General features: G+C 46.3%; 1 protein-coding gene across 1 annotated transcript; it reads left to right on the forward strand.

The window, feature by feature from the left end:
• The first annotated feature begins 15,080 nt into the window (after positions 1 to 15,080).
• On the forward strand, positions 15,081 to 15,749 carry LOC144097742 (uncharacterized). Its single transcript, XM_077630380.1, has one exon. The coding sequence runs from the start codon at positions 15,081 to 15,083 to the stop codon at positions 15,747 to 15,749; it is 669 nt and encodes a 222-aa protein (XP_077486506.1).
• The last annotated feature ends 990 nt before the right edge of the window (positions 15,750 to 16,739 follow it).

A 16,739-nucleotide genomic window follows, 5' to 3' on the forward strand; every position in this document is an offset into this window, starting at 1 on the left:
TGGGCATGGGTGACCAATCCTCTTTGGAGGATTGGGTTGCCGCTGGAGAGCACACTCTCCCACTGCTCCGCACTCGGAATTTCTGAGCCATGGAATGCTTTATTTCTGTCACATTCCGAAGTAATGTGGTATATATAGGGTGGGTGTTGCACCTCACTATGGGTAGATTTCCCTGTATTGGTTCGGGAACATTTTGCTAAGGATGTGTAAATTGGGGAAGGGTCCGGTTTGCAGCTTCCTCCAGTAAACTGTTTCTTGTTGATTTAATTTGTTGTGGGGAGGAGGATACTTTAGTCTCGTCTCTCTGTAATAATTTAGAATGTCGGAGTACGCCGGGATTACCCTCAAGAAGTCCTCCGGGTCTTCGTTCAAGAGTGCTCGATTGGTGTACTCGCGAGCGACTCTATCGACCCTTTGGTTGCCTTCTATCTCGGTGTGTCCCGGTATCCAGAAAATGGTGTGTCTAATGTGATCTTTGGGTAGGCCTTCGCGGAGGAGGATTTGGAGCGCTTTATGACCTATTCTGCCGTTAATGTACGTAGTTACGGCATGCCTCTTTCGAATATGTGAGGATTGTTAAGGACTTATTCGCGCGATAACCTTCCGCGGCTGCTAGAGCAACAGCCATTTTCTCTCCATCGGTTACCGGGCAGTCCCGTGCCGACGCGCAAGTGATCTCCTTATAGTCTGAGCTTATTACCGTCTCGACGACTTTTTGCTCCGTTGTTCCCCGTCTCCGGTGGTACATCGCGGCGTCTGTGTAAACCGTGTTCGCCTTGACTGCCAAGTATTTTTCTACATACTTCGCTCGCGCGTTTCGCCTAGCTGCGTGTAAATATGGATCCATATTTTTGGATGTGTGTAACAGTCACACTTCACCTTTCACACCCTTTTAGATATTTTCGCTTTTATGCAGTGTCATTCATTTTAGATACTTTTCACTATATTTTGTGTAGCAATGTGAAGCTCTTATTATATATTTGATTGCCTCAGTCGACATTGTAGCGACCCGCAGATGTGATATGTGCTTGGGACAACAGCTTGGTTTTTCCTTTGCATTCTGAATGCCCAGAACATGCAAAGAGCATTCAAAAAGGACAGACACATTAGACTGCATGCTCTGGCAAACATTTATTGAGATGAACCAGCGAATGCAACTTGGTGCACTCTTACAAACCATCAGACAATGCCCTTTTACTGAGTCACATAAAGACCCAGAAATTAGAGTTTGAATATGCAACATAAGTTGCAGGCTTCTGGTTAGTAGTTCCTGGCGAAGTGGCACTACGCACCCGCAAACTGAATTGTCCTCTTGAAAGCATCAGCAACATTTCTTTCTCTGTAAAAAACAAAACAAGAAAAACACAAAGTAAAACTTTCACTCTCTACAAATGACAGCATTGGTGCCATGTACTAGCTTTCAAATTTAGGGCAGTCCATACAAACCTACACAAAAAAGAGTGAATTAGAGGGCATCAAATTACTGCATTAATTTTTTTCTTAAAATTTAAATCCGAAATGAAAGTAACCGATTTTGAGAAGTTAGAAATGATTTAGTTTAAAAAAAAACTGCAATTCATAACGATGCTTATGGGTGTAATTCCTATTTTGCTTGCAAAATTGGGTGGTGATGGGTTAGGCTTTTGGAAGAATAACTGCTACCTAAAAATTGAGCTTCATAACTGCTTCAGCTTCATTACTGCTCCGAGTCCCGGGGGAAGCGAAAACAACGCAGGGCTTTAAGCCTTGACCAGGAGCACATTGAGTTTGAGTTTAAAGGTTTATTTCCGCAACTAGGTGTTGCGAGGACAGCCAAGAAAAAAGCTGTATAGAAAGCTTGAAAGGTCCTGGCTTCCTCTTACAGTGCAGCATTGACGGCGGCAGAAAAGGACATCAAACAAAATGTAAGGAAAAAAACACGTATGTTCAGTACATAGAACGACACATGTACGTTCAGTACGCAGTACATTCTGCAGGTAAAGGAAAAAAGAACTACTTTAGGTCCAAGAGCCTATAAAGGCAAACGCAGAGAGGAAAAATAAAGGACAGCAAAATTGACACATCCACTCAAAATGGTAATAGGAAGAAAAAAGAACTACAGGAACAATTGGGGCAATTCTTTCAGAGAAATATTGGAGACATCAAGATTCTTGTGGCAGTGCAACTGGTTCAGAAGTGTCGGTAAAGTATGCTGCAACATTTGTTTACCATAGTTTGTGCGGCATTTCTTAACATTACAAAGCTCTGCTGCGCGGGTATCATTCACAGTTCTGCTTTGCTCTAACCCAGCAAGTGTAAGTAAGGAGTCATCATTTTTCATTATGGCGAGTTTATATTTATGGCACAGCCTATAATTATACATGGATTTCATTGGAATGACGTTGTGTCGGTGGAAAAGGCTCGCAGTGTGGAAGAAATACGGCACTTTACATGCAATGCGTGTAATACGTTTTTGTAAGACTGTGAGTTTGTTAATATTTTCGGCTGTTGTTGTTGCCCACACCATACATCCGTAGTTGGCTATGGAAAAGAACAAAGAGTGATAAAGTAAAATGTTGACTGACGTAGGAAAATTAAAGCAATGGCGGCGCATGATACCAACTGTTCTGGAAAGTTTCTTAACGACGTAATTAATATGGTCATTCCACGACATATCTGCTGCAAAGTAAACGCCTAGAGTTTTCACAGTCTGCACAAATACTATTCTGGTATTGTTTAATTCAATTAGAGGAAGTTCAAAGTGTTTGTTACGTGGGTGAAACATAATGGCTGCAGTTTTACTAACGTTAATTCTTAAGTGATTATCAGCAGTCCAAGTATTTATTTCTTTTAAGGTTTTATTAGCTCGATTTGCGAGATCAACCGTTGAAGTACCCGAAAAAAAACAGACTAGTGTCATCTGCGTAAATTATGTACTTAGCAGTGCTATCGATGCGAAAAATATCATTGATATAGAGAACAAAAAGAAACGGACCCAAAATGTTCTCTTGTGGAACACCAGAACCTACCGCTTTCAACTGGAAGCATTCACCGGCAATACTAACAAACAGATCTATGTCGCAAGTATGAGGAAATCAGCATATGGGCTATGCCTCTAATGCCGCAGTGATCTAATTTTTTGAGCAGCACAGAGTGATTAACAAGGTCAAACGCCTTTGAAAAATCTAAAAATAATCCAAGTACCATGTTTTTTGCTTCAAAATGTTTTAGTATGAATTCTTTCTGAGCAAGGAGAGCTAACTCAGTCGATCTATTTTTACGAAACCCATATTGAGCGGTAGTGATAATGTTACATCTTTCAGTGAAGCAGGATAGCCGTTAAAGAATAACTTTTTCGAAGCCTTTAGAAAACACAGGTAAGATTGATATCGGGCGATAGTTTCTTTTTTTATACACTACTGTCACTTTGCCCTTTGCATAAGACGCGGAAAAACGCCGGAAACCAAGGATAGGTTGAAGATATGGGTGAGGCAAGGTGCAAGAATGTCGATGGTAAATTTTATGGGCTGTATCTGAAAACCTGACGCATCTGTGGCTTTACTATTATTAAGCGCTAAAAATTCTGTAATTACTTCATTTACTGTAACCGGTGTTAGAAATATTGTTTCACCATTTCGGGCACTCATATAGGACAGATTTACGTCGCCGCTTGACGTGTCAGCAAAGGAAAGGAAATAGTCATTAAAGGCATCTGCTAGATCAGAACCTTTTAATTCAATCCCTTCATGAATAATTTTTGTGGTCGGTTCGGAAGAATTACTGAAGATAGATTTTAAAACCTTCCAAACTTTTTCAGACTGTCCACCAGTTGAATTAAATCGGTTATAAATACATTGCTTTTTAGCGACGCGAAGTTGCTTTGTGACGAAGTTCCTAAATTTTTTGAATGTTTTCAGCGCTACAGGACATCTACTTTGTATAAACAGTCTGTAAAGTTTATCTCGTTTTCTTATCAACTGCAACATGTCCTCGTCGACCCATGGTTTCTTACTTTTCTTTGACTGGGAGAATTTCTTCAGCGGAAAGGAAGCACTATAAATGTCAGTAAGAATCTCTAAAAAATTTTCGTAGGCTTCGTCAGGGTCGCTTTCCTCAAAAACATGTTCCCAGTTAACAATAGATAAGCGTTCCTTGAACTCGCATAACGTGTGATGATTTATAACGCGATTAAATGACATTTGGTCGGGTTGTCGTTGAGAATTCGGAGCGAGATTAACAGATATGAATATTGGCATGTGATCACTCAGAGCATAAGCAATGGTGCCTGATTTCAAGCTTTCTGTTTTGTAGTGTGTTATGAAAAGATCTAAAAGTGTTTCTGATTCTGTCGTAATCCGTGTAGGTGACATAATGACATCTACACAGGAGTGAACGTTAAGTAAAGTATTGAACTCGATTGTTGTGGTATTGTTGGCCAGCATGTCAATGTTAAAATCGCCACCTAAAATTAACTCATATTGGTTCATGTTAACAAATTCTAGGAATGAATCAAGAAATAAAAAGAGCTCAGCAGAACTGCTACCCGATGCACGTTAGCAGACACAAAATATCCTTGTGCCAGGCTTGACTGCCAGGACTTCGTAATGGGGTGCAATACAACAAAATTCAGGCAACATTTCTGATTACATTAGATTCGAAACTAACATTGAAACACCACCTCCCCTTCTTATGGATCGGTTCATATAGAAACACTTGTATGTCGGAATCACATAGACGTCACCTTCACAAGTAAACCACGTCTCAGAAAACATAATAAAATTGAAACAAGTTTCCACTTCTCTGAAAAAACAGTCAAGTTCTTCTTGCTTATTTCGATCAGATCTGAGATCAACATGAATGCATGAGCAACAATGAAGATTATCAGGCTTAATGAAACTATTGATGTCAGAAAGATTAACTAGATCAGTAGAAAAAGCCATTGGAAAAAGAGTGCCGCGTATTGCCACACATTACTGGCTTTACAACTGGTCCAAATCTGCTGGACAATGAATGACAATCGTAGGATCATGTTTCCTTCTAACGAAAACTTTCCCATTCCGGTGCCAAGCGTACTGGTAATCATTTTCACCTGCCCAAGCCTTTGCATAGCGCAACAGCTCACGGCTTTGACGCGTCATGTTTTCGCTGAGAGATACATCCGAGTGAGCATCTCTTAACGCTGTACGCTTCTGAAACCACATGTCACGAGTTGAGAGCTTTGAAAACCGTACAATGATCCCAGACACCTTTCCTGGCTTTGAAGGAAGTCTGTGCACAACATCGACGTCATTCAAAGTAAGCTCTGGCAAATCCACAGATTTTGCTACGTCATTTACCTTTTCCATCAGATTCTCATCATTTGTCACCGGTATGCCGTGCACCTCAAGGTTAAGCTTTCTGTTTCGCCACTCAAGGTCGTTTACAGTCATTTTCAATGACTCAACATCATCAGCGTCGACTCTGGTCTCAAGTGCACTGACACGTTTCTTTAAGGTACAGATCTCTTTCTCATGTTTTACCTGTTGCTCAAGTATATCATCGTATTTTTTTGACATTAGTTCAATATACTTCTTCACTTCATCGACTTGGTTAGGCAGGCCAGCAAGAGCATCAAGTTCTTGACATATGCCTGCTAAACAGCCAGCAAGGTCAGGTTGCGTACTGGGTGTGTCCGAGCTTCCTGCGTTTGTTTTGCGACAGTCTGGACATCGCCACGTTTTGCGACCTTTCTCGCCTTTTCCCTTATATGTTGACGCAGAAACACCACAGCAATTGCCAAGATGGTAGGTGTACTCACATTCGGCGCACTTGATGGCGAGTCCATCATTTGGCATACATTCTTCGCAGGAAGGGCATGTCTCCGGCATGTTAGCCTTGGTATAGCTTGTGCAGCATACAGGCTTAAATTCGAAAAATCTTTCTCCTGACACTACAACTGATAGCACGGTAGAAAACAAGGCAGCAGCGAGCAACAAGGCAGCGGCAAGCAACAAGGCAGCAGAGAGCAACACGGCAGCAGCAGCGGTGGTGAAAGAAAAAATGGCAAGTAGAAAAGTAGGTTTTTCACCAACCTGTAAGGCAAAAACAAAGCAGATAAGGGGGCGTCCGATCACCACCGTCGCTGCCGTCCGTGTGACCCGTTTACAGCTCGGCCGGTAGAAGCGCGGGGGCGCAAAAGTCTGTGACGTCACACTTAGTGCTGTCTTGAGGCCAGCGCAGCAGGGTTCGTCGTTGAAATCTGCAGATGCAAGTAATTCACGGAAGCTGAGCGTCGGAAAGGCACACTGGAATGTCACGCCTTCAGGTCAGAACAAGGCAGCGCACTATGGCAGCAGGCGGTCAGGGGTAACCCACCTGTAAGGCAAAAACAAAGCAGATAAGGGGGCGTCCGATCACCACCGTCGCTGCCGTCCGTGTGACCCGTTTACAGCTCGGCCGGTAGAAGCGCGGGGGCGCAAAAGTCTGTGACGTCACACTTAGTGCTTTCTTGAGGCCAGCGCAGCAGGGTTCGTCGTTGAAATCTGCAGATGCAAGTAATTCACGGAAGCTGAGCGTCGGAAAGGCACACTGGAATGTCACGCCTTCAGGTCAGAACAAGGCAGTGCACTATGGCAGCAGGCAGTCAGGGGTAACCCACCTGTAAGGCTTAAACAAAGCAGATAAGGGGGCGTCCGATCACCACCGTCGCTGCCGTCCGTGTGACCCGTTTACAGCTCGGCCGGTAGAAGCGCGGGGGCGCGAAAGTCTGTGACGTCACACTTGGTGCTGTCTTGAGGCCAGCGCAGCAGGGTTCGTCGTTGAAATCTGCAAGGCAAAAACAAAGCAGATAAGGGGGCGTCCGATCACCACCGTCGCTGCCGACACACAACACCCCGTCATGATGGCTCGGTGGACTTGATAATCTCGTCAATCATGCGGTCGAACACTCTCAAACACGTAGAACCACCAACGAGTCATCCGCAGCCACTTTGCCTCGAACAATGCAAGCCCAGCTGCTTGCACCGAGCAACTGCGTCCGCCCGCCGTGATCCAAAATGGCGTCGCAGCGAGAAAGAGGCGCCGTGTGGGTGGTCAAAGGATGGCACCACCGTGAACGGCGGCGCTGGCATCGAGGCACCCTATAGGTCCCACATTCACGTTCGGCAGCATTGCGGCGGCGCGCCGTTTCGAAGAGAAAACTGCAGCTGCTGCGTGGAACTCGGGAAATTTGGTATTCTATACCCAGGCAAGGTGCGCCCAGAGATTGTTTAAACAGTTAATCAGAGTTAGCTACTCTAAAGTATAACATCTTTCGCAGCTAACCTGCCGAGAAAGTCGGCGCCTTACGAACAGTCGATACGGTCATGTGTTTTGGCTATGTTCTGTCCCGTTCCTTTTGTACTGTGTTACTTCATAATCGAAATCTTACAACGTGCGTAGCATATTCCGGTGCAATCTCTTGACCCGAATACTCTACATTCCAATTATTTTTGCAGCAATCAGGGTAACTTATTTCGAGCTGCTGTTGCATATTCGCCAAAGCCAGTAAAAGCTTCTCGTTTACCATGAAATCAATGCGAGAAGGCGCCTTTTACGGCTGCTAATTTCAATAATAATGAGGATGCAAAGTTAAGTGGTGCAATATACCAGGCGATGAGTTTACCCCAGCAGAAGCTGTTCTGGAAAGCAAGCGTTTCGCATGCCTTGCGTCGCATAGTTTGCATTTAACTTAGTTGGCCCAGCCGTCTGGTTTCGCGATTTCAAATTTTTTTTCGGCGCGCGCTGTCAGGAACAAGGCGAAATATACCGGTTCCCCTGAATAATGTGGACAGAACAGCCGGGAACAAAAGAGTCCCTCATAGCTGGATGTCTTAATGCTGCAGCACACACACAATACGAGCTCACTTCAAGCAAAGTGGCGTGGCCAGATGGGCGCATTCGCTTTTTTCGCCTCGGTTTTGCATGTTTCGTGCGTTCTCCACCGTTTTTCTTCTCCCGATTGCAGCCGCCTCGCCTCGGTACACATCACACCTTCTGCACCACGCTGTCAAAAGTCGCATATTTTGTCCGCCAAACCAGAAGCACTTGCGCCGAGGAAGTAGGCCAGGAAAGCTGAAAGGAGGGTGCTAAAACCTGCCAGGCCACATTAAAATTTCCGGGCGGCTTCTTCACAACCTGACCACAAATACGTTTCTCAATAAGGTAGCCATATTAATTAGGCGCTCTTGCGGGTAAGCGAGTATATGAAACTATCGTCGCAGCGTTTTGTTGAGTCTATTATTTGTTTTATCTTAATGCAACGAAGGCATTATAACCCCTCCCCTCTCTTAATTTTTTTGGGCCAGATCACTACGAATATCCTTGCGATAATCCTCGGTGCGTCAGTAAGCAAAGAAGTCGTGGCTGCGTGACGCCAACGAAAGGCGGCATTTTCTCCAGTAATGGTTTAATTTCCTTCGTCTTCGCATCGTTTAATGTAAAGAAACCACAACTGGGAAAAAAATGCTCTTTTCATTGACGTCACGCAGCCACATCAATAACATTCGTCACGCGTATTTTTGGGCAATCATGTCCTATAGATTATTTTTCTTTCCTCCTTCGATAACAGCAGCGGGGATGAGAGCTTGTCGATCGTTCTCACTAGCCCGCGTCTTCCTGCGCGCTTAACCCCAAACCTTGGTTTTACAACTAGCCCAGAGCCATTCCGTAATGAAAGATCTATTGCCCTGCCCGACGACTATCGAATGATGCAGCAAGCCAGCGTCTCTTAGCAACTGGAGCCGACAGTTGCGCGGAAGCGAGTAAGGCGGCCTGTGTTGCTCTGGCTTCTCTTTGTTAGGTCAGCTAGGCGGGGACAGTGCATTAAAAAATGCATTAAAGTAGTCATCACGGGCTGATTTTGTGAGGTCTCTTTGTGAATCCGTTGCTTTTAATAATATTTGTTCGTGCTTTGAAAATAAAAAAAAATAAATTGTTTAGTTAGATTTGTCCTCGAATAAAGAAACTTAGTCAATACGAATTAGGAAGACGTCGTCGCATCGCATCATCAGTCTACGTGTAGTCAACAGCATCCAAAGGGAAACACAGTCATCTGGACTATTTTGTTGCGGTAGAGGCCACTAAGGAAAGCAGTTCAAAAAATATGGTCATTTGGTTTCGGACGTGTCCTCAGCTTTTCACTCCAGAGCAGTGAGTCGACGGACCAGTTGGAAGAGAAATTTCGCATTACTAAGTGGAATTTTTCACATACGGTGAGGCAACAAGACAAAGGCACCTCAGAGAATGTTGAAAAAGTGGATGTTAACTGCACAGAAATGTTATATTTAGTAGGTCAACCTGCGCGTTGCTTGTATACGTGAGAAACTTGGGGCCCTGTGAACAGTCTTTACGTTCAAAACAACAAAAGCAGCATAATACTATGGAATTCGGTGACCCTAATATAGTTTATATAATCATTATCAAGGAAGACCAAATGACCGCTGTCCTTTTTCAGCGTAGTCGTTGACTTGTAAACACAGCAGTCTGTCATAACTTTCCGATTGCCGTGTAGTGGGAGCGAGTGCATAACGCAGTAGATGCACTCAGGAGTGCCAAAACACTACTGCAGCGAGTGAAACAAATATGTACTGTATATTTCCAATTCAGTCGCATTGTTACAGTCGCCACGCAGCCGCACAGAAACCGTGCCACACGCACAGCGCGCAGTGCAGGACCGGCGCGTGGGACCCAACACGCCCCCGCGAAGCGGAAACGGCGGCGCGTGGTGGCACAAAGGATGTCCTCGGAGGCGAGCGCCGCCAGACCAGAGAGGAGGCTGGAGAGGAGGCGCTAAGCCGACGCGGCAGCGTATCATGCTCCTTCCAACCGGGTCGGGATAAGGTCGGGCGGGGCTAACTCACTCCTGCAGTCGGGCTGGCCCAGCTCAACTCGATGATCGCTTAGCTCGACCCCCTAGCGTTTACTTGAGCCCGACAGCCGGTTTTCTGCCCGACAGCCTACTCACCCGACTTTTGTCGGGCTCATGCAAACGCCCACATTGTAGGCAACGCGTCGAGAGGCAGTGGTCCTTTGTCCACTAATGTCCTGCCCATGCGTGTCCTTTAGTTAGGGGTAAAAGTGCAGCGCTAATATACTGTTCGACATGAGTGTTTACGGGGCGGTCACGCTCACCTGCCCTGCTAGACAGAGCCAACGCTGCTCTTTACTAAAGAAATATCTCAAGGGGCAATTGTAAAGGGATTTATAATGGCCACTCCCCTTCGGATTTCTTTTCCGCAGGAAAAACCTGTAGTAGCGGCTGGCGGCTACCAGAGGGGCGCGCAGCTTGAATAGGGCCCACTGACGAACCAGGCACAATGCCACTGTGAATGGGAAGCGATTAACAAAATCGCAAGCAAGAAAGGAACAATATACATTCTTTTGCGTGTACAACAGCCATGCTGAATGCCTGTGTCTGTCAGCCGTGCCACATGGTGCACGCATTTTTGCTTTCATTTGTCGTTTTATTTACAGGGGGCCTGCTCTCCCCCTCGCGTTGCTTAAGGAGGCATACCACTAGCGCGATATGTACATAGCAGGAGCTTTGTAAAATAAATAATCGCTACTTGTAGACGTCTTAGGGGCTGCTACAGCAGTGCGAATATATGTGTCGCACAACATTGTAGTTGTTTCGCTGGTTCGTGAGACAGGGACATGGTGCAAAGATTGACAGGCGACAGGACCAATTATCAACCGCCTCGCTTCCGCTTGCGCTTCGCATTTTCTATGCCTTGCTTTCAGTTCTGCTGCTCGCACAGCTGTATCTCCTAATCTTGTCTGCGTCGCTTACTCTTCGACCGCTTGCACCTCTGAGTCCTGGCAGGATCGAGGTAGTCAAAGCAGGTCCCTGCATGTATGATCGCGTCCATGCCGCCAAACAGCGCCAGGTTGGTTATTGCCCGCAAACGTCTGTTGGCGCAGTCGAGCATGTAGGCGGACATCATATTGACCTTGTCATTGACTCATTTCACTTTGCGGAACACATACCTTAATGTCTTTTGGTCACTGGTGCTTAGGCCATGGTCCTGCGCCATGGTTAGCTTGAACACAGAGCGTACGGTCATTACACCCAGTGCGGTGGTGGCTTTATTAGGGTTGGTACACGGATTGCTGCGTGGACATTCGACCCACCACTGGTCGTCCACAGTTCGTAGTACCTGTTGCAGGCACTCAGTGACCAACCTAATGACAAACGTCGTCCCACACAGGGCGGCACCATTGCGAAACGCATTGTTGAAGGCAACTATAATGTAATCTACAAAGTGTCGAATCGGGAACATTACCTCTATGCCCTGGTCTCCGCTCTCGGGCGAAAGCCAACTTGGGCAACTTAATCGCAGGCTGTAAACCAGACCGAGCACGACGCTGAGTATGCACTTCTCCTTCATTTGTGTTTGTTCAGAGGCAGTCAAGGGAAGCGGGGGGAGGTCACTGACAGTGGCAGTGGTGCTTGTCGTCATCACTGTATCAAACGCTACGGGAAGTGATCACTGGTCGTACCCTGAGGGTAATCGATTAATATAATTCTTGTCTTACACCCTTGCACCCCAGCGGTCTCCTCCATGGGGTGCAACTAAAAAACAAAACTACCCATTTTAACACCCTGTATCTTAAAGCGGGGTGCAAGAAGGGTGTTACCTTATGACAACACCCTTTTCACGAAAATTGTGGGTGCTGTAAGGGTGCATAGGCGACATTCTTCCCTTAAGGATGCAAAATGGTTTACAGTGCATTTTCATTACCTGCACATGCGATGCCACCGTGGCCTCTGCGAGACCTGTAGAATTTCCTTTCCTTAAAACCAGTTTCCGTTTCATTTTCCTTCCCTTACGGGCGCGGTTCAGGTGTGGGTCTCCATGGCAGGCGTCGCATGGATCCCACCTACCGTTCTGCTGAACGCATGAAAGTGCCCAGGCATTTTATGAAAAGTTGGTTTTGGGCAAAGGAAATGGCGCAGTATCTGTCTCACATAATGGCGGACACCTATACCGAGCCGCTGAGCTAAGCCACTCCAAATTTTTTGATAGCAGAGACTTTGTGAACACAATCTGAGGGAGCTTATACCTAGGCCGAATAACAGCGGAGAATAGAGTCGGGAATGTCGTAAATATGGGGTTAGCCAATCCTGAAATAGGCACTAATACGCTCCAATTCAAACTCGGCAGCCTACTATAACGTCATAGGACGGAGTGACGTGAAACGTTACGTAAAAGCACACTCCGCGATTTCTGGCAGCTAGCGGTGCGGTCTAGCAGCTGCCGAAATTAAAGCTACCGCCGCCGCACGTTGAAGGCCTTTATCGCGGGTCGCTACCGTCACTTCGTTTACGTTTGCACCGGTGTCTTTCTCCTGTTATGATGGATCCTGTTCCCGAACCCGACAAGGAAGTTCACGCAAAAACTCCAGCGACCTACGGCGCACAGAACGTGCGATGCTTTTGAGGGCGGAAGCGGCTGGTGCGGCCGGACATCAAGGTCTAAGCGCCGAGGAGCCGGTATTGTCGGCAGCAAGTGCGCGAGCAGTCATTGCCGAGCCACCGTCGCGACTGATGAGTTTAGACTGGTACGTGCTGACATATGTGGGTTCTGTAATTATAGTCCTCTTAGATTGTAACGCTGCCCAGCGTCTTGGCACGTTTACTAACGCGCCGAGTGGTGCGTTTGCTAATACGGAGGCTCATGCAACATTAGCTACTCCGCGTGCGTTTTCCTTTTCCTTCTCCGAAGCATATGACTGCAAGGTGCACGAAAGCAACGTTTAAAAGCTGGCAGCAGCTATGTCGCCTAACGCCACGAGGAGATCATCTTTAATTTGCATTGCTGCGGCAGATAAGCGTACTACCATCCCACAGAGATCTTCTTATTCATTTACCTGCTGAAGGCTGTAGGCTCACGAGTGAACATGCATGCACGTGCGTATTGTCATCACAGTCAGTGCATGATTCACTTAGTGGTTTTGTTGTTTATTCCCAGAAGGTAAAGGTGCACAGCGTACCGGCACTTTGTTTGGTGGTTTTGGCATTGCCTGGGAGAAAAACATCGCCTCATCTTACCAGCCTGTGTTGTTGCGAAGGTAAGGGCATCATTCACGGCAGGCACACTGACAGTGTTTCGATACGTTGAATATTAGGAGGCAAGTATACAGCCCATTTGTGAGTTTATTGTAGTGAGTTTAGTGGGGTAAGAACAGAGAAACGTGGTTCTCCTTACATCTCAAGAGAGCTTCTTATTCGGTAGGTTGGTAGCTTTTCATTGCAACTATTTAAAGGCACCTACAGATCCCACAGTGGAGGACAACGAGACAGAGCACCAATCACAGCTGCTTTATTTCACAGAAAACACGTGCATGTGTATCCTCAGTCGTCAGTTGCTCAAAGAACACATTCATGCACCAGCTCATCATCATCATCATCAGACTGACTACGTCCACTGCTGGACAAAGGCCACTGCCATAATTCTCCAATTAGGTCTGGCTTGTGCCAGCTGCGGCCACCCTATCCCAGCAAACCTCTTAAACTCATCCACACATCTAACTTTGTGGTGCTCCCCTGCTGTCCTTGCCTTCTCTTGGCATTCAGTCCGTTACTCTTGAGATCCAACGATCATCTTCTCTTCGTATAACTTGCCATGCCCTTGCCTATTTCTTCTTGATTTTCACTACAATCTCATTAGCCCACGTTTGTTCTCTGACCCACTCTTCCCTCTTCCTGTCCCTTAACGTTACACCTATCATTTTCCTTTCCATAGCTTGCTGCGTTGTCCTCATTTTCAGTTGAACCCTTTTCGTTAGCCTCCACGTTTTTGCCTCATAGGTGAGTACCAGTAATATACAGCTGTTACATACCTTTCTCTAGAGGGATATTGGTGATGTGCCATTCATGATCTGAGGGAACGGGCGAAATGCGCTCCACCCCAGTGTTACTGGTGTAGTTATTTCTCTCTCATGATCCAGACCTGCAGTCACTACATGCCCTAAGCAGACGTATTCTCTTACCACTTCCAGCACCTCACTGCCAATTGTAAATTGCTGCTCCCTTGCAAGACTGTTGAACACTACTTTGGTTTTATGAATGTTAATTTTTAGACGCACTGTGCTATTCTGCCTGTCTAACTCATTGATCATGGTTTGTAGTTCACCTCATGAGTATCCTCGAAGGGGGGCATGTGCAGCTTTCAGATGTTGGTGAGTGGCGACACCACGGGCTCCCCAGCATCAGCAGGGACATCCCCGCAGGGGGTTGATGATGAACAGTACATCACCACGAACACGAGCCCCCGCGCCTAGCCGTGCGTGGCATCGCCGTGTCCGGGGAAAAGAGGGTCCTGGTGGTTGAGCCGATGCCGAGCGTTTGGACCTTTAAGGCCCCTCCGCGGAGGCAACACACCATTTGGCCCCAGCTTCCTGTAGATGGCACCTCCAACCTGACCCGACCGGGGGAAATTGGCAGTCGCCTTTTCCTGTCCCCCCTCCATCTTTCACTTTCATATCTTCTGTCTCAGAACTCTCCTACTCACTTAGATTTTCCTTTTTTTCTGGCGGCGAGGGTTACCCTTGTGTGATGAACTACCCTGAGCTTCGTCATATTCGGTTATAGTTGCGGTGTACAGCTGATGCGGGCAGGACTTGCTTGCAACTTCCTGTCCCATCCCCGTGTTGGGCTCCGTGGTGGGCGGCTGCCACCGCAGCCGAAAAACAATTTTTTTATGGATACATTTTCTTCAACAAATGATCGCCCTCATAAACGAGGACGGACCGATGTCACTACGCAGTTACTGCAAAAAACAAAAGTTGTTTTCTCTAGGTACCACGTCCTACATAGTGAAGATCCAGATCAACCAGCTAGGAAAATGTGCCCATTAATAGTATGAAAATCTCTGACTGATGCCTTGGGCCTTGGCTCCGAGGTGACGAAGCCAGCGAGTGGCGACCTACTCCTCTAAATCCGACATATAGTACAATACTCCAAACTCCCAACCATAGTGTCCTTTGGAAGCATTCCTGTATCCATAACTACACATCGATCACTAAAAACAGTGAAAGGAATAATATGTGAGCATGATTTCCTAAACCTTTCTGAAGAAGAGATGTTAGAGGGTCTGAAAGACCATAACGTCACCGATGTCCATCGTATCAAAATTCGAAAAGACGACGAGGAAATACCAACAAAACACATAGTCCTGACCATTGCCTTCAGCCAACTTCCCGAAACCATAGAAGTAGGATATCTTAAAATAAATATAAGACCATACATTCCAAACCCCAGACGATGCTTCAAATTTCAAAGATTCGGCCACGGCAGCTCTGTCAGCCGTGGCCGCCAAACATGTGCCAAATGTTCGTCAAATGGTCATGAATCTGTGGACTGCAAAGCTGCACCACTGTGTGCGAACGGCGAAGGGGATCACCCCGTGTACTCGAGGTCGTACCAGACCCAGAAGAGAGAGAAGAAAATAGCTACCAAGGCAAAGGAAAACATAACATATCAAGAAACACGAAAAAGACTCCCCCGTGCTTTCCAGTTCACAGCAAAAACAAATTTCGCCGATGTGGTGTACAAGGACGACGCACCACACCAGGCTTTGGCCACTGCTCAGGCAAAGCATGAGGCAGGGCCACCCAGCCCCCGCAGACGCAGCGAAGAGTGCCCTACCTCCTCTGAAAAAGGGCCCGCCAGCCTGCAAGGCTTCCCCCAGTCGGGAGAGGCCTGCAAATCGTACAACCGCGGTTTAACCGCAGACGTCCAGAGCCTCTAGTGAGGCGATGGACAGAACACAGAACTCGCCCCCGGAGGCACAGCTCCCTTGAGCGAAAAAGAAAACAGAATCCCGAATAACAGCACCTGCAAAACCGGTAGCTTAAGTCTCATACTGCACTCATCCAAATCATACAATATGGCGTTCCTTTTACAGTGACTAATAAATACTAATAAATAACTAATAAAATGACTAATAAATAACTACAGTGACATAAAAGAGCTTTTAAACACAATGTCCCCGGTGGCATTATGCTTACAGGAGACCTGCTTAGGTCCTAGACAAAAAATATTTTAAACAAGTATAACATCTTTCAGTGTGACCGAGAGCAAGCGAGCAAACTGTCTAGAGGTGTTGCTATTGCCATCCAGACGGGTGTAGCAACCCGCGAGATCGAACTTAAAACCAAATACGAAGCCGTCGCGGTCACTATCCTTTACTTTAAAACAATCACAATATGTACCATATATCTTGAGCCACGCCTAACAGTAACACTTCATGATTTAAAATTCCTTTTAGAACAGCCACCAGAGCCACATCTGCTAGCTAGTGATTTTAATGCCCACTCCGGTTTTTGAGCAAGTGCACACACTGATGCGAAAGGTCTTATTTTAGAAGATTTTATTCTAAGTAATATTGTTTGCCTCCTAAACACCGGCAAAGATACATACTGCTCTCCGAGCCCGAAAAAATGAGTTCCATAGATTTGTGTTTTAGTTCGTCCTCTCTATTTTGCGATTTTAAATGGGATGTCACCGATAACTCATACGGCAGCGATCACCTCCCGGTATTAATCAACCTAACATCCCCACCGCAAGTCATCCCAACGAAGCCAAGACGTTGGAAGTTACGTTTAGCCGACTCGGCACTTTATAGAGAAATGGCCTCCCTAGATAAAAAAAAAAGTTTCAGATGATCTCAGCATAGACGAACTGAATGAATCTATCACAAACTGTAATTTAACTACTGCACGCCTAGCAATTCTTCGGT

Source organism: Amblyomma americanum, chromosome 7 (genome assembly GCF_052857255.1).
Source record: "Amblyomma americanum isolate KBUSLIRL-KWMA chromosome 7, ASM5285725v1, whole genome shotgun sequence".
In the NCBI taxonomy this organism is placed as follows: domain Eukaryota; kingdom Metazoa; phylum Arthropoda; class Arachnida; order Ixodida; family Ixodidae; genus Amblyomma; species Amblyomma americanum.

Coding starts and splice junctions, on each gene's coding strand:
- LOC144097742 (XM_077630380.1), top strand. CDS start 15,081: ATGTTAGAGGGTCTGAAAGACCATAACGTCACCGATGTCCATCGTATC.